This window comes from Strix aluco, chromosome 5 (genome assembly GCF_031877795.1).
Source record: "Strix aluco isolate bStrAlu1 chromosome 5, bStrAlu1.hap1, whole genome shotgun sequence".
NCBI lineage: Eukaryota > Metazoa > Chordata > Aves > Strigiformes > Strigidae > Strix > Strix aluco.
The window spans coordinates 10,716,016-10,738,815 of NC_133935.1; the positions used below are offsets into that span (position 1 = coordinate 10,716,016).

At 42.9% G+C, this 22,800-nt stretch overlaps 1 protein-coding gene across 1 annotated transcript in view; it reads right to left on the minus strand.

Annotated features, from left to right (window-relative positions):
- The window catches only part of STAB2 (stabilin 2), an 85,583-nt gene that overhangs the window by 17,969 nt on the left and 44,814 nt on the right, over positions 1–22,800 (minus strand). Inside the window, exons 31-52 of the mRNA XM_074825327.1 lie at positions 22,413–22,490; positions 22,141–22,233; positions 21,921–22,028; positions 19,066–19,197; positions 17,854–17,979; positions 16,455–16,511; positions 15,173–15,268; positions 14,466–14,661; positions 13,850–13,945; positions 12,776–12,821; positions 11,295–11,371; positions 9,650–9,775; positions 9,028–9,101; positions 7,157–7,228; positions 4,341–4,460; positions 3,833–3,880; positions 2,602–2,685; positions 2,355–2,501; positions 1,833–1,958; positions 1,431–1,490; positions 746–922; positions 574–663 (exon numbers count right to left, since the gene is read on the minus strand). Coding sequence (XP_074681428.1) covers positions 574–663; positions 746–922; positions 1,431–1,490; positions 1,833–1,958; positions 2,355–2,501; positions 2,602–2,685; positions 3,833–3,880; positions 4,341–4,460; positions 7,157–7,228; positions 9,028–9,101; positions 9,650–9,775; positions 11,295–11,371; positions 12,776–12,821; positions 13,850–13,945; positions 14,466–14,661; positions 15,173–15,268; positions 16,455–16,511; positions 17,854–17,979; positions 19,066–19,197; positions 21,921–22,028; positions 22,141–22,233; positions 22,413–22,490 — 2,229 coding nt within the window. The remainder of the gene's footprint in view (positions 1–573; positions 664–745; positions 923–1,430; positions 1,491–1,832; positions 1,959–2,354; positions 2,502–2,601; positions 2,686–3,832; positions 3,881–4,340; positions 4,461–7,156; positions 7,229–9,027; positions 9,102–9,649; positions 9,776–11,294; positions 11,372–12,775; positions 12,822–13,849; positions 13,946–14,465; positions 14,662–15,172; positions 15,269–16,454; positions 16,512–17,853; positions 17,980–19,065; positions 19,198–21,920; positions 22,029–22,140; positions 22,234–22,412; positions 22,491–22,800) is intronic.

The following is a 22,800-nucleotide window of genomic DNA, read 5'->3' on the forward strand; positions in this document are numbered from 1 at the left end:
CTGAAGGGGACAGAGTATGCCAGCCCTGTATCTACAGATTTACCTTATGCACATTTAGGGTCAGTCACATTTTCAGAGGCAGATGCTTGCCAGGTATGATCCAATACATTTGCAAAGAAAAACATGCTGTGGTTCTGGCTTAACAGGCTGCATGCATGCCTGCAATCTTAGCTTGTAAGTGTTTACAAACCAGTTTGCATGCAGATGCTACATTCAAGGGGCTTCTGCCAAAGCCAGGTTCACCGAATAGTTTTCCATCGTGTATTTCATTGTAGGAGAAGTTAAAATGTGCTAATATTTCAGTTTTGAGGTAACTAAGAGCTGTTTTGAACAAATAGCATCTTACAACACAGAAAATGACAGCTCCAGAGAGTCTTGCAAACTGTCTAGTTTGCTGAATTTGTTGGGGTGGCTGCTCTGGTTTTGTGGCTCTTGGCATGGACTGGTGAAGACCAACTGAGTTTTGGTGCCACTGACCCTTTCTGGGGGTTATGTGCAGGCACAGTGGGGTCTGCATGAGTGGATCCTGCAGCAGGGACAAGGGGTAAGTGTGCTGGCAGAGTGAACACTTACAATATGCCCATTATCCCCACAGCTAACGCTGAGGTTGGAGCCCTGCAGGGTCTTCAATGAGGTGGAGCGGGGAAGCTGGTAGGCCAACACCTGGGGAAGAAATGGTGGAAATGCACATGTCTGGGTTTGCATGTCTTGGCCTTGGCAATGCTCCTAAAAAGCAAGGGCTTACCGCAGCATCACGGACAATGTGGAATTTGAGGTACTGCACCAGCTTGTCAGTGTTGGACTTCTTGAAGAGGAAGTCCTGCTGCTCCTGTGGCAGCCCACGGATAGCTGTGTCTGTGGGCCAGAAGAGCGTGACGGGTTTGTGGATAGGATCGTTGATCAGCCCAAGCAGGTTGTTTTTCTGCAACATACCAAAAATTTGGGCAGAGGATTAATGCTCCATCTAAATCAACATTGACCCTATGGGATCAATGTCTAGTATAACTGGGATGCAGTGGCCTGTGGGCTGCCTGGTTACCAGCCTGCAAACACCCTGAGTTGAGTTGTCCAAGTTGAGTTACATGGCTGAATTCTCAGAAGTGTTTCAGCACCCAGGGCTGCCCACTGAAAACCAGGCTGATGGCTCACCAAGTCATACCTGGGTCAAACCTTGGCCACGTGATTTGACATATGGTAGGACAGAGCTGAATGTGGAGAGAAAAGGTGGATGTGGGTCTGCTTGACATTCCCCCTGCCTCTGTGGGAGAGGAACCATGTGGTGACCAGGGTTGTCATGTACCGTGTGAACCCTTTGGCTCGACTGAACACCGTCCTGCTAGTAATGCCACGTGCCATGTCTGTGCTTTTGCCTTTTTTAAAAAGAGTGTTTAAAACCTTTGCCCAATGGCTGCTGTCTCTTGTGTCCTTACCTCTAGCAGACTGCTGAATAGGATGTATCCATGTTTGGCTGCAACAATTTTAAGGCTTTCCTACAAAGAAAGGAATTTCAGTAATTTATCTAATAAATATGTTACGTGGGTTTTTTTAAAAAGCAGATATTAGCTTGCTTTTCCCTGTAAGTCATTTTTTGTTACGAAATCAATGCCACTGTAAAAGCCCTGTGCAGAAGTCCTCTTATACTGTTCTTAGTATAACTGTAACTCCTGAATGAATTTTAAATATAACATTTAACTTATTCAGCAATGTCAAACAATGTTTGTATAAGGTCTTTTCAGTATCACTGGAGTTTTTTTGTGACTTACATGATTTATATATCTAACAGTAACTGTGGAAAAGCCCCTGCATTGAGAATGGCAATGAACTGCACATACCTTCTTAAGGGGGAAATCCTGCATATGTGATGGCACCAGAATTTGGTTTATAACATGGATCACACCATTTGTGCCCACGGCATCGCTGAGTATAATTTCAGCTTTGTTGTTCAAAACCAGCGAGTTCTGGAAAGGCAACAAAAACACGTTTTCTGTGGAACCTTGTGTGAGGGTGAGGCTGATGCCAAATTTCTTTGGTACAATGAGCCCAGACCATCCTTTCTTTGCAGCAAACAGTAGCTTCAGTTTTAATAAATTGCCCTTTGGTTTTTCAGACTCTCATCATGCTCATAAAGCCAGAGTCTGAACCTAGAATAACTCATGTCAAAGCAAGGGTTGTACAACTCCACTCTGAATAGCAGATGAGTGTTGAACACTTCAGCTAAATGGACAACCTTCTTTTAATGCTATTTATTTTTGTGCACTGAGGAGTAAAGGGAACCATTCAGGTTTTAAAAAAAGCTGAATGAGAACAGACTGTTTTATTGTTCTGTCCCCTGCTTTTTCATGCTCTGTTGTTACCTGAGAGTAGCTGATGTGTATCGGGTCCCCTTGGAGAGAGGTGATGTTGGTGATTGTTGTCAGGTCGCTGTACAGCAGACTGGCACAACTCACCATATGGTACCGGAGGACTTGAGCCATCACTCCTTTGGCAATCCAGTCCTTGACCTACAGCAGAAAGTGGAGGAGTTGAGAAGCAGTTGAGCAAGGCGTCTGAATCCAAAAGCTCATGGCCAGCTCACCAAAAGCTTCTGGCTGCCTTACTTACTCGTGAGTCGCTGTTTAGTACATCTGTGTGAGGTACAAACAGAGTGAAAGGGCCAGGGCCTGCAATATCTCTGATAGACAAGGCCTGTCAAATTTAAGAGGACAAAGCAGTAATGAGTCATTAATGCACATAACATCATGCAGCGATGGGGACAGCCCTGCTCAATGGGAAGTGGTGCCTGCAGCCCTGTTGCTGTTGCAAGTTGGGTTCCCTTCCCTGCAATGCAAGGGTGAGAGAAACTCTTGGACACTGTGCACTTTTGTTCCCAGCCCTGTCTGTCACCACTGCCCATGGGTATCAAATGGAAGATTTTGGTTTATGGCCAAGTTGCCATTTCCTCTGCAATAACGAACAGGAGAAGAAGAGGGAAAGCTCTCAACCAACACTAAGTGTAGGGAGGGTGGAGGAGGGCTACTCCCTTCTGGGCAAGGGAAGATGAATAAACTCTTTCATCTTGACTTAGTCAAGAGTGGATGTATACATGTATTTGTACATGCATTTAGCTCATATGTGGTTGCTTGTACCCAGGAGTAGATTAATTACTGTTAGAGGGACAAATGGACCTGGGGTATTGCAGGCACTTTGCAATGACCACTGACAAACTAAAGAGAGCTGTGCTAAAGTGATAGGAAGAAATCTGTTTACCATGGTAGCATAATTAAAGCTAAAATATGAGTCTTTGGACTAGCAGGCCAGTATACAGATTCGTGCTGCCCTGAGGCTCAGGCTAAATGATTACTACTGCCAGTCTCCAAGAAGCAGTGAGAACTGGCAGCGCACATTGGCTGTCCACCAACGCAGCAGCATCCTGCGGCGTTTCTGAGGGGCAACTGAAAACAGCATCGCAGTTTGGAAATGCAGCAGGGGTAGAAGAGGGATGCTATTTGCTCACATCAGAATTCATGAGAGATGTGCTGGAAGATCTCAGACTGTGAAGGGGTGAAAGCTTCAGTTTTATGCCTGGTCTGGGCGCCCTATGTTTCCCTGGGATATTAGTCTTTACTATTAATTCTCTAGAGGTTTTAATGACACTTAATAGTTTAAATTAGAGCATCTCCAATATTAGTGGCTAGTGATCCAAATCTAGTTCCAATTAAGTTGAAGGATGTTGGTACATGCCAGATTCATGCCTGCTCCCTGCCCCCTCCTTGGGGCAAAAAATGAAGAGAGGGACTCCCCCCCCACCCCCCCCCCCCCAAAAAAAAAAAAAGAAAACTTGACCTTTTCTTACCTCTAAGTGGAAATAAAACCTAGATGTGTTGGAGTCTCTAAGAAGTTCCTGAAATCAAGAACAAGGCTTTGTAACAGTGCTGCAAACATGGAACAACATCTGTGGAGTACAAATAAATGCAGCACTTGAAAGAGAACTTCTGGCTTAGAACAAATGCTGCTCATCTGCATTGCTCCTGTTCTTTTCTTACCTTGCTCTATCAAAGAACAGGCTTCTTTGACACCTAAAAGTACCAGTAGTAACTGCCTAGTACTGCAGTCATAAGGATTGTCCATCAGGTTGTTGTTTTTTTTTTTTTTTTTTTTTTTTTTCCCCCCTGAGGCAGGTAAGGTTACCTTGCAGCATCCTGTTTCTATTCCTGATTTCTTGGATTGGGATTGTTTCAAATTCTAGGATAGATTTACCAATTTGTTCAAGAAAAAAAAATGGCATGTTTCAAGAGACAACCATTGTATTAAATAACTACCTGAAGAAAAATGAGGGACTGAAAACACGTACAGCACTGTACCTGGAAGATATTGCTTCGGCACTTAAATCCATCCCCAATGTAGTTATGTTTGCAGGTGCAGGTCCTTTCTGTCAGCTCGGTGTCATTACAGATGGCAAATTCACTGCAGCCTCCATTATTCTTGTAAGATGAAAATTTAAAATATTTAATTCCTTCATTGCCAGGTGTACAGAATAATTCTAGTTCACCACTTTTTTCCCCCATGTATATAGCTTAGAAAGACTTAATCCCAACAACTTTTTGAAACTAGATCTTACTGGAACTTCTGACAGTATATGCTTTCTTGAAAACAATAAAGAGCATTTAAGGTTCATAAGAAATAACTCTCCTTTTATGAAGAAGATGTAGTTTTGATTCCCTCCTTATATCTTCAGTTCATGGTGTTAATAAAGATCCAAAAGATTTCCAGGCAGGTTTCATTCTGGACCTTGGGGATGAGTTTTAGCTGCTCTGTTGAGGCACCATTGACTTGCGCTGAAGGGAACTATTTACAGCTGTACATCACTTCTGTGGTGCTAGGAGACTGGATTTCTAGAAGAGCATTACCATAGGACTGCCTATTGTTCTTCAGCTGTCTGATGGCCCAGGCCAGCTGGAATGGGGACCCACCACATGTGCTCTCCTCTAAAACATCTGTTCACCCCTGGATGCACCACCAGTGCGACGTAAGGCTTGGAGCAGCAATGATGCACCTCACTCGGCCCCCTGCCTCCAGGAGGCTTTCTGCGCGAAGAGGAGATGTTCCTCAACCAGAAGCAATGTGTTGGGGTTCAGAGCTCTGTCCAGTCACAGGTGAGTGCTCCCCAGCTAGAACCTCAGTCTGCAGATAAATTTCTATCCTGGACTTGAGAGCAAATCAGCAGAAATCGAGAAGCCATCTTGTTTTCTTTCCTGGTGCTTGTTTCATGGTGTCTTTTCTGTTGCTGGTCATCTCGGTGATCCTTTCCCATGGGCCATGACTGGCAGTGGAAGCTCTCTTGGGAGCTACCAGTGGGGCCTGACTTGACAGGCCATAGTAAGTACTGACTGTAATTAGTGGGCTTGGGTGCACTTGTTATTTATTTGGCTAGCTCTAGGTGGACTTCTGGCAATCTTGGGTTTATCATAGCTTCCCATAAAGCTTTGCTGCACAGAGGTTTGCCAAAGTGAAGCCAGATTAGCCTTTGGTCTGACGGTAACACTTCTCAAAACTATATTTTTAAAAAAATATATGTATAATTAGCCTAGCGTAATTAACCAATTGGAAGCAAAGTTGCTGGAACAAGGCATAGGAAAAGGCAAAAGCATACAGAATCATAGGAAGTAGTAGATCATAACTTTGAGCTCCCCTTCCTCTGGCTTATGTTTTTGCCCTTGCTCTTTCATCTCTGCAACCTTTCAAGGTTAGAGAAACTCTGCTGACAGGCCAGGCTGGGAGGGTGAGAATTATTGTCACTGCGCTCGGAGCGCAAAGGATTAATATGCCCGGGAGAGTGGATATGTCCCTGCTGCAGCTTGCCAAGCAAAGCAATGCGGCTGGTGCAAGTACGTAGTTTGCAGTGTGTGAGCTAGCTCATGCGAAGCAAATGTGGCCAATTCTCAGCCTGCAGTGGTAAGTGAGGGACAAAATGAGGAATGCCATGGGAAGCACTGCACTGTGTGTTGTGGAGGGAAAGAAGGGAAATGGTTGGTGTAGAGAATTCTTTTTTTCTTTTAACCTCCTCATCAGGCGAGACTTCCATTCTGCCATCCATCATCTCACCTCCTCCGTTTCACTGTTCACTAAGCCACCTCTGCTGCAGCTTGCAGTGTTGATACCCTGTGTTCCGCATCCCAGGGATGCGTTCGGGATGCAGCCTATGTATGGCCATAGGGACTGTGGGGCTCTGTTCTTTGACTTGCCTCATGGGAGCTCTGCCCTAGGTGAGCCTGCAGGCTGAAATTCCTGCTGGAATTTCCACTGGAAACATCTACTTCAGGGAGCCCAGGCCCTTGAGCACCTCTTTGCCCCAACATGGATTTCATTGGTAATGATGCAGCAGTGTGAGGACTTGATACTCTGATTAGGCTGGAAAAATTTCAGACTGAGAAGGGGATGTGTATGTTGACAGTTGATAATTTCTCTTGTTCAGGATGCACAGATACACTCCCAAATCACCCTAGAGGACTTATTGACAGGAGAACATTGAAAACAAATAGGTGTTTTGATCTACCATAGACTACTCTCTTTGGTTCCCAATCACCTGTCTCCTAGAACAGCTAGAACTGGTCCCTGAGCATCAACAACCTGAACTAGATTTTTTTTTTTTTTTTCCTCATTGCAGGTAACATGTAGTAGATCACACTTCTTTTTCTTATCATTTGAACCAAGCTCTTTAATTGTCTTGCCTAGAAACTGCATTTGTTTTTTTTTAATATTAACTGAAGTGTTCATAAGCCGTTTGTCCCCCAAACACAAATTTAGATAGTGTTTTTTAATATGAACTCTAGCAATGACAAAAAATTTGCTGAGAAGATATGACTTACATTTTACCACTACAGATGAGGGTTTGTTTCTCTAGGTCTGATCTGAAGTGGTTTTTTAAGAGTTGGTGATGAGTCTGGGCCCTCACTTGTACTACATCCAGGCTGTGGTCCAGGAAAAGCCCTTACTGCATACTTGGTTTCTAAAATACTGACAGCACTAAAGCATGTACTGAACCAAGCACATTTAAAAATTAGCTAAGTTAACATAAGCTGATTCTGGGCATATCTGGCTTAGTTTTGAAGGCATGCAAAACCCAAAAGTGCAATGATGATAACAAGATCTTAAATACTCTCCTTAAATGGACACTTACTTGTGAACACAGACTGATATATGTACATCTTTTACCATCTCCAGAGTATCCCTTCAAGCAGTTACATACCGCCTACAAAGCAAAACCAGAAGACATGCATAAATGGAAAGATGTTTGATCTTTTTCAGCATGCTTATATTTAATTAATTTTTGCCTGATTATGTCATAGTGATATGGTGTACATCATCTCTTCTGCAGCAGTGTCTTAGCCAGCATGAGCAACCATAAACTGAGATTGAGGAATAACAATTTCCAGGAGGCTCTATCTGCCCTTTCTCTGCCTATCCATCTCTTGTCTATCCTCTGCTGTCCTGCTTATTTGAAATGATCTCTTTGACATCTGCACATGGCCAACTTGCTGGCAAAATAGGCTAAACCCCTAATTTGTTTCCCTCATTTTATTTGCATAGGTTGGCATTCCCCTCTCTTCTCTTCCCTTTCCCTGTTTTTTTTAAGTGATGAAACAAATCTTTGAAACACAGTTGGAACTGTGTCCTGATGTTACTGACAGCTGGTAATTCATTTGACACTTGTGTCGTGATGACTGTTTTGCACTTGCAGTTATCACAAAGATGAAAAATTAACATGGTTGCAATGAAATTACTTCATTCCTCTCCAATTCAGTGCTTAATGGTTCTCAATTTAGAATTCACATTTAATGTGTAGGAGATTGAAAATTCAAGGAGATTTCTGCAGCATAGATAAAACTGCTAGGCAGTGTAATAGCAGTGTTTTATGTACCTGGATGACTGAAAGCCCTACAGAAAGCAGACTTGTTTCTGTCATATAAGTTTGACTCTGCAGTGCTGGGATTTTGTAGTGGAGGTTATTATTGCTTCGATGTTAACTATATTCCCATGGGTAAGGAAGTATAAATAATCATGCTCTAGCTACTACTACCATCCCCAGTGAAGGGTGTATGGAAGAAAATAGCCATCACCTGTCTTGTCTAGAGGGATGGGGAAGGAGTTAAGTGGCTCTGTGCTCCCATCAGAAATGTATTGATTTGCAAATGACAGGCAAGGCAAAGAGTTAACTGATCGGTACTGGCAACAAGGGTTGATGGGGTTATTGCCCCTCCTGTCCCTGGACACCTGAAAGGCTGGAGGTGGCCTCTGACTTCTGGTCTCTGTTTCCTGCATTGCTTTTGAAGAAATACTGTTGTTCAGTGCTCACAGGAGGATTACAGTCCTGCCAACAGCCAGTGTGAAACTACAGGGGGATGATAAGAAGTGTTGCAATCAGGGTGTTCAGCTGCTTCTGAAATTGTTATAAAAATAGAAACACTAATCTGTGTCACTTAATTGCCTGGGCCAATTTGTTTCTCCTTTCCCCCACTGTCCTTTTATAGCTCATTTTTCTTTGAAGAGTATGTGGTACTTCTGCATGGGAGACACAGAACAGTGGAGGAGTGAGTGGATGCTGGTACACTGTAACCCCTATACGACAACTGTGATTCAGGATGTTTTGTTTCCTTGTGAAGATGTTTGAGCTGTGCTGGGAGAAGGGCTAGTCTGAAATGGAGTTTTCCCATGGACAGTTTCTATAACAATAAAAGAAACATTATCTGGCAGTACTTTCGAACTGACAGGTTTTCACATCAAAACCTCCCAAAGAAGAAAAATAACTGCTTGAAAGAGCAAGACACTGCTTTCTTCTGCAATTTTGGGTTTCTTTTACTGAAATTCATTTTTTCATGTTTGTCCATGCTCCCCATCAAATACCTTTTTGAGGGAAGCACATACTTTTCAGAATTTTTGTTATGAAATCCACTTTTCCATTTAAAAACAAAGTTGAGATGGGGAAATCTTTCTTTACCCAACTGTAAACAGTTGGCCAGTTTTATTTATCTGCACTGACAAAGTACTCACTTGATTGGGTCCAGTCTGTGTGCATTCTGCATTTCTATCGCATCCACCATGGCTCTCCAGGCAAGGGTTGATTTCTTTATAAAACAGAAACCATAAAATAAAAAAAAAAGAGTGACTTCTGAAAACTCAAGAAGGAAGAATTTTAAGTAAAGCATACTACGAATGCAGGTTTATGACAACTGTGAATCAATGAAATTAATTCTCTTAACTACTTAATACTTCAGTCTAGGTCTTGCAGTTGTCTTGGTGAAGGCTAAAACCCTGCCATCAGCATTTCTAAAACCATACCTGGGGAGGTATGAATCAACAGTGTCTAAAAGTCTTTAAGTTTGCAGTGGTCAGAGGAGCATGGGTGTATCAAGCTGCTGAAGATGGGCCTATCCTTGTTGAGAGGTAGATTTTTTTTTTTTTAATAAGCTTTGGTGTCACACCACACTGTTATAGTTGCATGGTTTGCCAAGTACTATCAATCACGTGGCAGGTAGAGATGCCTTTGGCATCAGGGTCTACAGTATCAGGAAATGACTTCTGGGTCATAGTGGAAGAAGGATCTTCCATCTACAGGAAAACCTGCTCCTGTAATTTCCTTCCGTGTGATATATGAGACATTGCAAATGCTTACCCATGCAGACTATTCCATCTCCAGTGTACCCAGCGTTGCAGATGCACACTCTATTGCCAGGCGTTGTTCTTCTGCACTCTGCCTTGGCAGAACAGCCACCGTTGCTAGTCTTGCAAGCATCAATAGCTGAACAGTGACAACAACCCAGATTAAACCAATGTGATTAAACGACTTTTTGCTTTTCAGATTAAGTTGTGTCTGTGTTTTAAAGGGATTTGCTAACATTTTCTGAACACAGAATCTTTCTGATTTAAGAGGACATAATTTCATTAGTGCCAGAAATTTAATACATTTTACTGATTACAAGAGGGAAACCTGAGAAGGTGCTTCTAGTCTGGAAGGTAAGAATTCATCCTGGACTGACTTTCAGTCACTTCTCATCTTCTGATTCTGCCCATTCCAACCAAGTACCAAAAAAGGGACCTTCACGTTCTTCTCTAGATTAAATGGCCATTTGAAGCTTTCCCTTAGCTTGCCTTTTTCTGCACACAGATCATATACCTTCTCTTGCAGGAGGTCTAGAGTGTAATACCACCCAGCCCTCCTGTGACAAAAAGTCCTGGTTATTCATATGGATACTCGTGATGTCTCTCCAACTCCAGATGAGTCAGAGGCTCGCAAATTCAGTTTGTTTGGGTTACCCTGAGAGCAAGGAGGGAGCATTTTCTGATCTTCAAATGTTGCTTTCATTTTTTGCCTCAAATGATCCCAAATTGCTGTTTCAGCAGCTGTAACAGCCAGAGTGGGGAGATGACTTGTCCTGTAACTGGTTTTGCCCAGGAATCTTGTACAGGGGAATAAGGGTGAGTGCAGAGCTACTATTGGGTGACCTGTGTCACCCACCTCTTCCTGTGCATGGGGAACTTCCCACCTGTAGATCAAAATGGATTTGGTTGTTTTGTGCTGGAAGAGAAAATGAAAGTAGTGAAACTGCTAAAATCTTGGATTAAGACCCTGCCAGCCATTGTGAGTAGACAAATATGCTTCTGTTCCCAAAAGCATTAGTATTTTAATCAGTTAAGGATTAAGTAAAAGCATTAGTATTTTAATCAGTTAAGGATGAAGTAAAACAACTGTAAAATTAATTGCAATCACTGTAGCTGGAAGCAGTCTATTTTGTAAGTCTGGATATGCCACACTCTTGGAGGGACACCTAGGATAAACTGCTATTGCCCCTTTCTGAGGGTCTCTCAGATCCTTCTGGTCTAAAGAAGCTGATTATACCACCCCAGAAATCTGTGCAAGCTCAGAAAGCTGAGGAAACAGTAGGGCTATACCGCTTGCAATTGCTGGAAGTGCTATTGTACCCTGAATTGGCCTCTCTTTGCTGGGCTTTGTTGGGAAAAGGAGTAAAAGTCATAATCCAGGTTTCATTACTCTGAAAACAATGGGGCCTGGGTTGTGCACAGCATGTTCCCTTTTCTCTGGTCTCCCTTAGCACAATGCCTCGCAACTTGGGAGATATTGAGCCCTTTGTTTGCTATGAATCTGCACCTGTTGGGCTCTCAGTTGTTTTGAGCAAACTGGCAGCGATTCTTGTTTTTTAACTGGTGCATAGGGAAGTGCTCATCTCTCACCAGCTCCACCGTGACCAGAGTGCTCCAAGAACATTTTTTTCAAAAGGGAAGAAATAAAGTACACTTGCCTGTGCAGAAAGTCCCGTTCCCCTCAAACCCAGCTGCACACTTGCAGTAGGCAGTGCCATTTGATAGGAGAAGGCAACTAAAAAAGTAATAAGAGAAAGACAACATTTAAAAAAAGAAAAAGAAATGGAGTCAGGTCTTCTGAACAGCCCTTGTTTTTGTGCATTGTTTCAAAGGTAATGTCACATAGAAATAGCAAAGCATTTAACCATACAGTATGCTATAGTTACGACCATAAAAATGAACCTACTTGGACCAGGCTTTCCAAATGCATTTTTTTATGTATTATTTTAAGTATTAAAAATACATGCTTTGGTCATCCAGTGTCCTCTTTTCTCATGCAGAACTTCAGAAGTTGCATGTCTGCTCACCCAAAAACTGTGCACAAATTTTTATTTTGTGTGCACACAATTTATTGAGGGATGCAGCAGAACTGCTGTGCAAAGGCAGGAGCCAGGTATTTGAGTCCTCTGTGTTCAAGTTTGGTTTTTTTGAACAGTTTGGCCTTCTGTAGGCAAACATGAGTTTACTGCCCCCTGAACCCTGTATAATACAGGGATTGCTCCGTGGTGTCAACGCAGCCAGCACAATCCCATCCTTTCCCGCCACTCCTGCTATGCCTATAGCTATCCTTGTACCTACAGGGGTACGGCAGTGGATGAATAAGGCTCAAGAGAAAAACAGTCTGCTTCTCCTGTCAGAAACACTGTTTTGATGCCAGTATGTGTGGGATCCCCCAGAGCAAATTTGAGAGTGGAGTTTTGACAAAAAAGCCTGGTACAATATCACTGCTGTGAACTGCAGCGGGGGAGAGAATGATCTACGTCTGTGAAACAGGAGGGTTGTCCTTCTGGTTTCTCTGCTCTTACAGATAGAGCTGTGGCTGAAAATGAGTCTTGCCAGTGACCTTTCCTTGGTTTTTAAATGTCTTTGGTAATGTAAATCTTGCTGTCTGGTCAATGATGGGGTTCAGGTGCGCTTCAGTACATGGCTCAAAGGGGGTGACTTGCTCCTTTGAAAACTAATTAGTGTCCTAGTATTGGTGCTGGACTGCTGAGAGTTGTTTTTTTTTTTTTAAATATATTTTGATGTGAAGAGGAGAGCTGTTTCTTGTCAAATGCAAGTGACTTCTCGTCGGTGAAGTCACTAGTGCCAATGGCATTTCTCAGTTGTGTGTGGTGGTGGATGGGACAAATAGGAGGAGCAGAAAAAGCCCACTCAGAAACCTGCCTTTGTGATCAATCTTGCCCTGGTCTCCTGTTCTTTTTAGTGCTGCAGGCTCCATTTCTTTGTGTACTGCATGGTAGGATGTCTCACTTCTTTTTTTTTTTTTCCTCTCCTTTTTCTTCCCCCCTGTTCCCCCCCAGTCCCATTTGTTTCCCCATTTAACATGCGTGGTTTGAACTTTTCAGTGTTATCACTGAATATGTTACATTAACACTGCTCTTCCCCTCTCCTCCATATAAGTGGATTTCACACATACTTAGCACTGGTATGGCAGGAGGCATTACATGCATCCTCTTTGATTTCTGCAAGAGGAAGAAAAAAAAAAAAAAGGAACAGGGATCAGAACATTTTGAGTCAAAATTCTTCTAGTTTCCCAGTATTTTGTTCCCACCATGCAGAGCTGGAGTCTGTTACGAGTTCTGCACCAGACAACTGCGTTCAGTCTGTATAGAGACTCCATCAGTGGGTACCACTTTGATTCAGTTGTGAGGAAGAGGCTTGTCAACGTATTGCCAGGAAAATATTTCACCTATTGCCATTTATCTGTATTTAGTCTGGTGAATTTTGCACATTATTAGTTTAATTATAGAAGTGTAGGTTTTTCTAAAGGAACTGAAATTTGCTCAGATATAGTAACTATAGCAACTCCAACTATAAAGTTAATTTAATTACTATTTTTTCCCTGGGCAAATTTAAAACTGATATTGAATGATATTATTAATGTGCTTATACCATTTTTTATTTTATGCTATTATATGTAGAGTTCTGAAATAGTTATTTAATACATTTTAATTATGTCTAACTAAAATATAATTTTACTGGCTATAGGAGCTCTATTAAACACAAAATGATTTATTTGATAATTAATTTTTATTAGCAAGAACATAATTTAAATATCCAGTGTTTTGTAGCTAAATCAACTTATTGAAGCACTTGAGAGGCTTTTGATCTGGGGATCAAAACGTGCTAGTGTGGTGGTTTGACTGCCAGGCAGATTAGACAACTGTTTGACCTTCTCTCTGCTAGGTAACTCTGCTCTGCAAAATATATAGACTTAACAAATGGGATGTTCTTTTGGGACAGATACAGGGTGACACAGGTAGAGAATTAGCTAAGTAAGGCCTTTAAGTCTCATGAGCAGTATCTCAACCAGCTCTCTACTAATAAGGTAACTAACTGCCATAGCATGGAGTGTCACCTGTATTTCCCTGCGTGTGGGAAGCTGCTGGCTGTCTGGTAGTGCACTGGGATCTGATCACAGCTGTAGTTCTGGCATTTCCTGAAATGCTCACTTCTCACCCCAGAAAAAAAACAACAGTGGAACACTTACCGGTCTCGCATGTCACCCCTCTCCAGCCAACGTCACATTCACAGGAGCCGTCCCCGTTGATCCCACTGCTGCATTTCCCGTGGACACAAGCGCAGGCTGTGGGGAGAGATGGGAGGGAACCCCCGGGCAGTGTGTGCAGCAAGGCAGGGAGGGGAAGGAAGGGCAGGAGGGATGGCCCAGACACCTTCTGCTGATGGCACCTTCTGCTCTAGGCTATTTCAATTGGCTTGTGCCTATTGGCTTCTACCTACAGAATAAATCTAATTTCAGAATATGCTTATCTTTCCTCTATTCCCAAATACAGGGACTGAAACTGCATTTTAAGGGAAAAGCATTGCTGAAGAAGCAGTGCTAAAGAGGGTTATTCTCACTAGATGCTGTTCTAAGCTTGTAGTGTGCTTGAAGGAGGCACCAAATCCAAACAAGGGAGTACAGAGAAAATACCATAATGGGGAAAGAAAAGGGGTTAATGATGTTTTTAAGACTGGTCTATTACCCTGAAAATGATGTACCTTTCCAGGATCTAGAATGGATGTGGTTAGAAGAACTAAGGGGAAGTTTTTGACATCTCACAAGAGTAGCAAAGGTGCCTGTGTGATTTGGGGATGCTCAGTACCTTGATCACAGCTGCGGCCGTATTTGCCTTCGATGCAGCTTTCGCAGGCCGTACCAACAAACCCCGCTCCACACTCGCAGGCACCCGTACCGTTGATGCCATCCAGGCAGACACCATTTCCAAAGCAGGCGTTCCCCGCTTTTCCTGGGCAGGGCTGGCACTGCTGTCCGAAGAAACCTGCGCAGCACTCCCTCATCTGGAAACCCAGAAATGCCGTGCTGAGGGTCAGGGTCAGGGTAGCAAGCATGGCAGCAAGCATGTGGCTGACAGGTATCATCTCTTGGGACTACTGCTGGGTGGAGGTGAACTATAGATCTGGATTTTTCACAGTGCTTCATCTCTGCTGGTCTCTGGCCACACTCCTTACTGTGTTGGGGCTCAGGCTGCCACCCCAAGTCCTTGGTGGGACCCAGGTGTCCTCCACCACCCCCAGGGAAAGGTGGACAAGATTGTGAAGGACAGGCATGGGATTACCTTTCCCAAACCTGTGCTCCCTCTGCACCACGTTGGCTCCCAACCTTTCCTATGCTGCAGCCGTCATCAGCCTTTAACCTTCCAACCTCTGCTGCATCCAGAATAAAAGGCCTATAAATATATTGTCAGGGACTGCCTTGATGTGCTGCATATGTTTAGTGGGGATTACGAAGAGGGTGAAGTTCAGGAATGGGAGTGTCTGGCTTTTACTGCGACAGAAATGGTGTACTCACAACGACGGTTTTAGCACACTTTGTCTGGCACCCGATCTGGATGGTGTACATTCTCATGTTGTTTTCCGAGAGAACACAGTATTTCTTCACCCCTGCCTGAACAAAAATTGGAGAAACAGCTGCACTTCTGAGTAATATTGATCAATTAGTTTCAAATATTTTAAAAAAAGGGACATTAACATTATGTATGCTGTGCACTGCCTCACACATTCACAATGAAAATGAAGTAAATACTTTTACAAATAAAAATGCATTAGCTAAGTGATTTTTGCTAGTGAACATATGATCAATTTAACTCGGTGCCCTATGGCATTTTAAAGATGTGTCCAACACAATTGCTCAGAATTGAACAGAAATTTTTTCTGAAGTTTGACAATTTTTTTTTTTTTTGACACATTTCCTGTTTTTCTTAATTCTTGGAAAACTGAGAGCCAAAGTTCTGCCAAAACAGCTGTTGAAGTGTTATCTTCCAGGTCTGGACACAGTTGTGAAAGAATGCTTGCTGAAGACTTGCCATTCTCTTTGTACACTTGTTAGATTTGAGATGAGCATCCTGCTACTCATCGTCACGGAAATGTTAATGTTTTTGAGTTTTACCCATGCACTTCAGCTGGGCTTTGTCAGTCAATTACTTTATTGGGGTGGATGGGATTTGACCTGATTTGGATTCATGTTTAGTGACATAATTAATTAAAAAATAGGAAAAGGTATAAAGGAAAATATGCTTCTATAATCCCAGCAGAGGGGCTTTCCCAGAGAAATTTAGATGCCAAGAAACTCTAGGTCTTATGCTGGTTGGCAGGAACCTGCAAAATATCTGCAGTTCTCATGTACTGGTCCTGGGCATCCAAAGTCTCTATAGTCTCCAACTATAGTTCTCCATTGTGAACATAACTCACTGAGTTTGCCCTTCCGTTCTGATTTGAAGGACTAAGAGCTGCTTCTGTAATTCCCCTGGTAGCAAGCATACTCCAGACCATGCTCAACTCCCTCAGTTTTGCATGGTAGAAGTCACCTTTGCAGTTAGAGGAGGCTTCAGTTGTCCCAACGCACACTAGAAACTGGTCTTTCAGGATAAGGCTGTCTTTAAGCTGCTCTTGATTCTGCTCCCTTGCTCTCAGGGTGGATTGAATCTATTGACTATAAGTAATATATGTAGCAGGTTGAAGTAACTACGATAACTTTTGTTGAAACTGAGGCAATTATATTAAAGACAGGGTTAACTGCATCTCTGCTCAGTTTTGATAAAAAAAATAATTAGCATTAATGATAAAATACTTACTATTTCTTTTGTTCCTGGGGGACACCTTGATGGGTATGAACAACTTCTACACTTTTCCTTAAGCAACACAGATGGGAGGTAGTTAACAGACTGTAAATGCATAATTTCCAGCTGTATTCTTAAACCTAGCCCTCAGGGTACAGTCAGGATGACTCCTTTGGTAAAGGTGGTGAGGGTAAGCTGGACTGCTCGGCAAGGAAGAACATCCCTACCAGTGGGTCTGTAGGGATGCCCCATGGGAAGCCTTCTCCCAAGGGAAAGGAGAAGGAAAGCTCTGTTGGATATTTCTCTTTGCTTTTCTAAAGCAATGCTTCTCAAAGGCCTCCCCGTTGAAAGCACAGCAAGAGGTAAATCACCTTGGACACGCTTTGCCTGTGGCACAAGGGCAAGGAGAGCTTAGAAATGGAAAACTCATACCATGTGTATGTCCTACGCTACATGTGCGTGTGAATCATTTGCACACGTAAGGTCAGCTTCTGCAAAATGCTTAGATATATGTTGTACCTAGTAGACCATGTTTAATATTATTCCTGTTTAGCTAACTATGTCCTTACTTTTAGTAAGGCTTAAATGAATGTTCAAGTATGTTGCTGCATTTGAACATAGCAGGGAAAATAAATTTCCATGCAAAAACAAAGGACTATGTGCAAAGGACCTGAGAGAGCAAAGCTGGGGAAAAACCTTGAGTGAAATATACTCAAATATGGGACTGTATCCCAAGGAAAAGCATTAAGCTGCAAAAGTTCATGCCTGTTAAATATGTTGTAACTGAAGCACAAGTCTCACTTTTTCTTCCTTGTCTAGTTTGTTGCATCCTTCATAAAAAGGGAGGTAAGTTGCCTGGTTGCTGTCTTATTTGACTCACTCAGGAAAGGAAACCTTTCTCTGCCAGTTTGAGGAAATCACATCCTATTCTTTAGAGGAATGTAAACCTGTTTATATTTCATATGTAAAAGAAACAAAAGAGGGAGAATCCTTTACTCAAAGGGTATAAGAAATTCATGTGCATGTGCAGTTGTAATCTACACTTGGAATGAAAAGAAAAATTTTTCCTTACTAAAAATATTTTATTTTTTTCCACTTGTTTACTTTATAAACAAGTGGTCTGCCTAAGAAGATGTATTAGAATAGTGCCTTACAATTATTTTCTGAAAATTAAAGCTCAGGAATTGCTTATTCCTGTGCTACTCTGATTACATTTTATCCAGTCTGTCAGTACACCAATTGCAGGATCAAATATGTCTTAATATATGCTAAAACTCTGGTAGGAATATCCCTTGTGAAAAATGCGTGTATTCCTTACTGGGAAATAGTGTCACTTATCCTGTACATTTGAGCTGTGTTTGGCTATAGACCCCTCCCATGGGCTTTAAGTCTCTATACGAATAGAACCACTTACGATGATCACGGTATCATTAATGTCACATCTGTTCTTCTGGATTTCCAGGACCTTTCCTAATCCATGAATAATTCCTTTGTCTGTTGCAACATTTGTATAGCTTATAGGTGCATCATTTATGAATAGCTGCAAAAGAAATGCAATCAGTTAGAAAGCAGCAGAGCTGTTTGGTAGCTATATGGTAACTAGAGCAGTAGGAGGTGAAAGGAGGAGCAATGTGCAAGTCTCACTTCAGGAAAACCAATGAATGTAGTTAACTTCAGGCATCTGTTCACATCCCAGTTGCTGCATTTAAGAGCTTCACTGGACTTGAGGGCATGAGATGACCTGCAGCCTGTCGAAGTTTCTTAGCAACAGGATTTGGCAGAGCAGATTTTTCCACCGTGGGGTGTAAAGGTAAAGGGTTTGAAGAAGGAACCTAAAGCAAGCCAAGAGCTGGGTTTGCTGTCTGTGGGGGATGAGGGACTTCAGGGAAGCTCTCCCAGCTGCTCCTTCAAGGAAGACTTTCATCATCTCACTGCTAGTCCACACTCCCATTGTGCCCTCACCACCAACAGCTCCATGAGCACATACTTTTCAAAGGCTCTGCCGTGGGCAGAGCAAACAGCAGGGCTGAAACTGCTTTAGTCAGAAACTTGCTGTCCTCCTCTGCCTATGCCCAGAAGGAGCTCTGGGACAGAGAAGAAAGAGGACCAAGTTCCCTTCCCGTCTGGGCCACAAAATTGGGTGTGTCGCTTAATCTGGCTGTGCCTGATTTTCCCATGAGTGGTGTGGAAAGGCAATTGATATTTGTTGCCCAATGCTTTGAGCTCTTAGGGTTGGAAGTGGAATAAATCCACAGAAAATAGAATTAATGTTTTATAATTGAAGGTGGGTTTCTAATAGCTCTTGGAAGTCAGATTAATGACTGCTTTGCATTGCAGACTTGTAGCTGCTAGAGACAAGCGTCCACCATAGTAGCTTCTAAAATGCAATGCTAAATGTGAACAGCACAACCGAAATCCAATTCAGTCAAAGATGTCTTCAAGGGTGACTCTGAATTAAGCAGGTCTGAGAGAGACAGTGCATTTGAGTGACAACTTCTGTGCTATTACATCCCAGAAGCTAATGGGGGCTGCACAGTTCCTTCTGACTACATCTTAATTTAAAGTTGAAGCTAGATTCGTAAAAAGCAAGAAACGTGTTTCTCCAAGCAAGTGCAGACAGCAGTACCTGGCCGTTGTGGAGGAAGAACCCAACCTGGTAGGAGAACCCTAGCATGGTCTCCCTGTGCATGCCGTTGTGCAGGCTGTTCTTCAGCAGCTTCTCATCCAGCACAACATGATAGCGGATTTGGCCTTCATCCTGCAAACACACAATTAAATTCAGAGTTACATAACAAAGCAAGGAAAGTTATTAGGGATAGCTTTTCCCAAAGGGTATAAGCCAAACTTAGATTGCCTGGATTTAAGGAGAAGCTTTGCCAGCAGACATGTTATTTCATATTTCCTGCTGTGGAGAGCCTGCATTCCTGTCATAAAGAAACATTATTGACCATGGGGGATGAAAGGCTGTTGAACTGGTGAGACCACGGTTTGCTTGAGCCTGGCAGTGTCTCTTTGTATAAGGCTGGCTGACAGATTCAGGGAAAAATTAGTCAGATGACTTTTTTAGGACTCTGAACTTCAGGAGTTCATTTGACATTGAAAGTTGCATATTCATGAGTGCTTTTATAATCTTCCCCATACACATTCTTTCTTCCTTTGGGAATCCCTGAATCACCTATATATGAATGTTTACAGTAATTTATAGTGTTTGGTTTTCTTTTTTTTTTTTTTTTTTAAATCTTTATGGTCATCTTCTGTCAATAAAGTCTTAGAGCCATACCTGTTAAATGCAAAGTTTTCTACGCCTCATTGCTAGAGTGTATGAATTTTTCACTGATGTGGTGAAATTTTCCATTGTACATCAGAATTTTGTGAGGGCTTCCCAAGGCCTCTGCATCTTGTTCCAAAGCAAGGGACTCCCAGAGCTCTCCCTGACTTGGAGGAGGAAGCAGAAATAGGATGTGTTTGTGAGAGATTTGTAGATGTGAGAGAAGCTGGGGCATGTGGAGGGTTTAGGAGCTGTCTAGCCAACAGATAAAGTGCTGCTGCAGCTCTGTGTCTTTGCAATAAAAGGTGCTTGTGGGAAATCCTGTTGCCTACTGTCCCCTTGTTCTGAACGTTCGTACTGCTCCTTGCTCTTCTGCTCCTTCAAAAGTGTGTGAAAGCATGAACCAACACCAGGTTGCAAGATTTGTGATGTTGCCTGGCTTTGCCCATGGGGTAAAATAGCGGTTTTTACATCCCTTAGGGTGGGACCTATTCTATTTTGACTTCTGCATATTTGACAAAGAAATATTTGCAGGCAAGAAGGTGGAAATTAAGATAGAGATAATCTTGATCAGTGTCCAACCTTATTTAATCCTCCTGACTTGGATGATTTGGAGGAAAGTTAACTCTCCTCCATCTTAGTTTCTGTCTTTAATCACTAGCAAAGTGAGAACAAAACCTTGCTTCATCAAGGCCAAGAAATGGGGTCTCTTCCCTGTGCCAAGCTCTTCCTTTTGCAGCAGTTTCTCCCAAGGTGTTTCATGAAGAGGATAAGGCTTCGGCAGGCTTAACCTTATGGTTGTTTTCTGACTTTCTTTGTCAGATTGCCATACCAGGCAAGGTTGGGAGGATAGAAGAAGGACAGAAGAAACATTGGTAAGTAGTGGAAATGAAAAGGATTTCTGTGTGTGTGTAATCCAAATCCAACGGGATTGATATCCTGTGTGTGTCTCAAATTTTGCTATAAATGCTTCTTACAGTGATGCAGAAATGATGTCGTGTCATGAAAACTAAAATAGCAGTCAAAAGTAATTTGAGCAGGTGTAGCTTGATCACGTGTGAATTCTTCTGGTGAGGCAGCAAGCCGGACTTTTGCCATGGGTCTGTCAGTTGGTGGTAAATGTTTTGGGATGAGTTATTTGAACCCTGTGCTCCTCAGCTTCCTGGCTGTAAATGGAGACCATGAAAGTAGGGACAGAGCGCGTCAGGGTAAATATTTATGGAAGAGGCAGGAGAGTATTAATGTCATTGAGCAAGTCATGGGCGAAGCTTCCTCTGCAAGGTGTGGCTCTTGATACGTGTGTTCGATAAAGCTGTTTCAAACTGGAGCAAATACAAAGAAAGGCACTGGGATGACGCAGGAAATGGATAGCTTATCTTGGGAGGAGACCCACAGGATTGAGAAGGCTGTTTGGCCTTGTAAATATGTCAGGGCACAAATGCCAGAGAGAGAAAGTTGTTTCAGCTAAAGCATATTCCTGGCATAAGAATCAAGGGATATAAACTGGCCGGAGGTGTGTTGTCAAAATAATATAAACTAGCTCTGGGCATGAGGACTGATGTTGGCAGGGGAGGTGGATTGGACTCGTCTGCAGTAGTGGGAGGAGCTGGTGTCCAGGTCAGGCAGGAGCCTGGTGTGGGTCTTCTGGGAGTGGGCAGCAGCAATGGGGTTTAACCAAGGAAACTTTTCTAGCCAGGAAAATTTTGGAAATTTTTCTGAGTCATGGGACTGACCAACAGTGCTTGTAAACTGGAATTAGAAATGGTCTGCAGAAAGTGGCTGGGCAATAGTGTTCCTGCAGGAGTGACAGGGCAAGCATCTGGATAGTTTTAAGAGTCAGAATATTTTGTGGTGTAATTAATGATGGGGTTGTCAGTGATGACAGGGGTCTGGACATGTTCACCTAGGAAACTCATTTCAGTGTTATTCCTAGTCACTCCTGTACTGGATCTTATTTACAAAAAAAACCAACCAAAAAAAAGACTGCTGATGAAATGTCTTTGATATTATCAGCATGGTTTTAATCTAGAGAAGGACAAACCCCAGAACAAATAGCTAGGCTCTTCCAGCAAGCCAGGTGGATCCATCCTTCCTCACTACCTCTGGTGTTAAAAACAAATCCCTCTTCCTATTTCTGTGTCCTCTCAATTCATCCACTTGAAACTGAGGTGAGATACTGAGTTGTTAAGACAAGTCTTGTGAGTAATACGTACCAGAGTAGCAGACTTCTTATCCCTTAGGTAATTTTCTATGGCATCATTATTTGGGGCAAAGACTGTGTATGTATTTGCAGCTTCTATTTCATTTGCCAGGCTGTATTGCTGTTGTGAAACACATAAAAACAAATCAGAATAACCATTCATAGTCTGATACCAGTCCAAACGCAAACAAAGCAGAAACCGCTTCTAATCTTAAAATGATGTGAAAGCTTACAATAACATAGCCCCGGAAAATGGAGTAATCGGGCATTTGCTCCAGGCGGGCCAGCAGCCTTGGCATGGCGGTGCTGCGGAGTGGGGTCAGAACCTGAAAAGGGAGCAGATATCCCACGTCAGCGCATGTGCACACGCTGTGGTTGCACCTGCAAGGATCAGATGCAGGACAAAATGTTGTTCTGTGCAAATACTTTTTTTTTCCAAAAGGTGTTAATTATTTTCCACTGCTTGTTGTGCAGAGGAACAAATCCTCCCTGTGTGGCTGTATACCTTATCAATAACGTGTATGATCCCATTTGTGGATGCGATGTCGCCAGCCACGATATGAGCGCCCTCAAGGGTGACGTTCTGAAAGAGGGAGAGGAGAGAGGGTCTGCTTTCACATCACAGTGGTGGTGTTTTCCCTTCGGTTCATGCTGTGAATTTCCACACCTTCCCAAACGCTTTCCTGGGGCCCACCACAGCTCTCCTCACGCCAGTCCACACCGGAGGCTGGGTTACCCTCAGGGAACCATGTGCAGGAGAGGTGTCTTTGGGACTCTGTGCTGTCCCTCACACACAGACTGGCAAAGTCATGGGGTTGCTTGCCCCGGGGTGGCTACTCGGGGGTAGGTGCGTTCACCCCTACCCCATACAGGATGAATTCCTGTGCTGATTC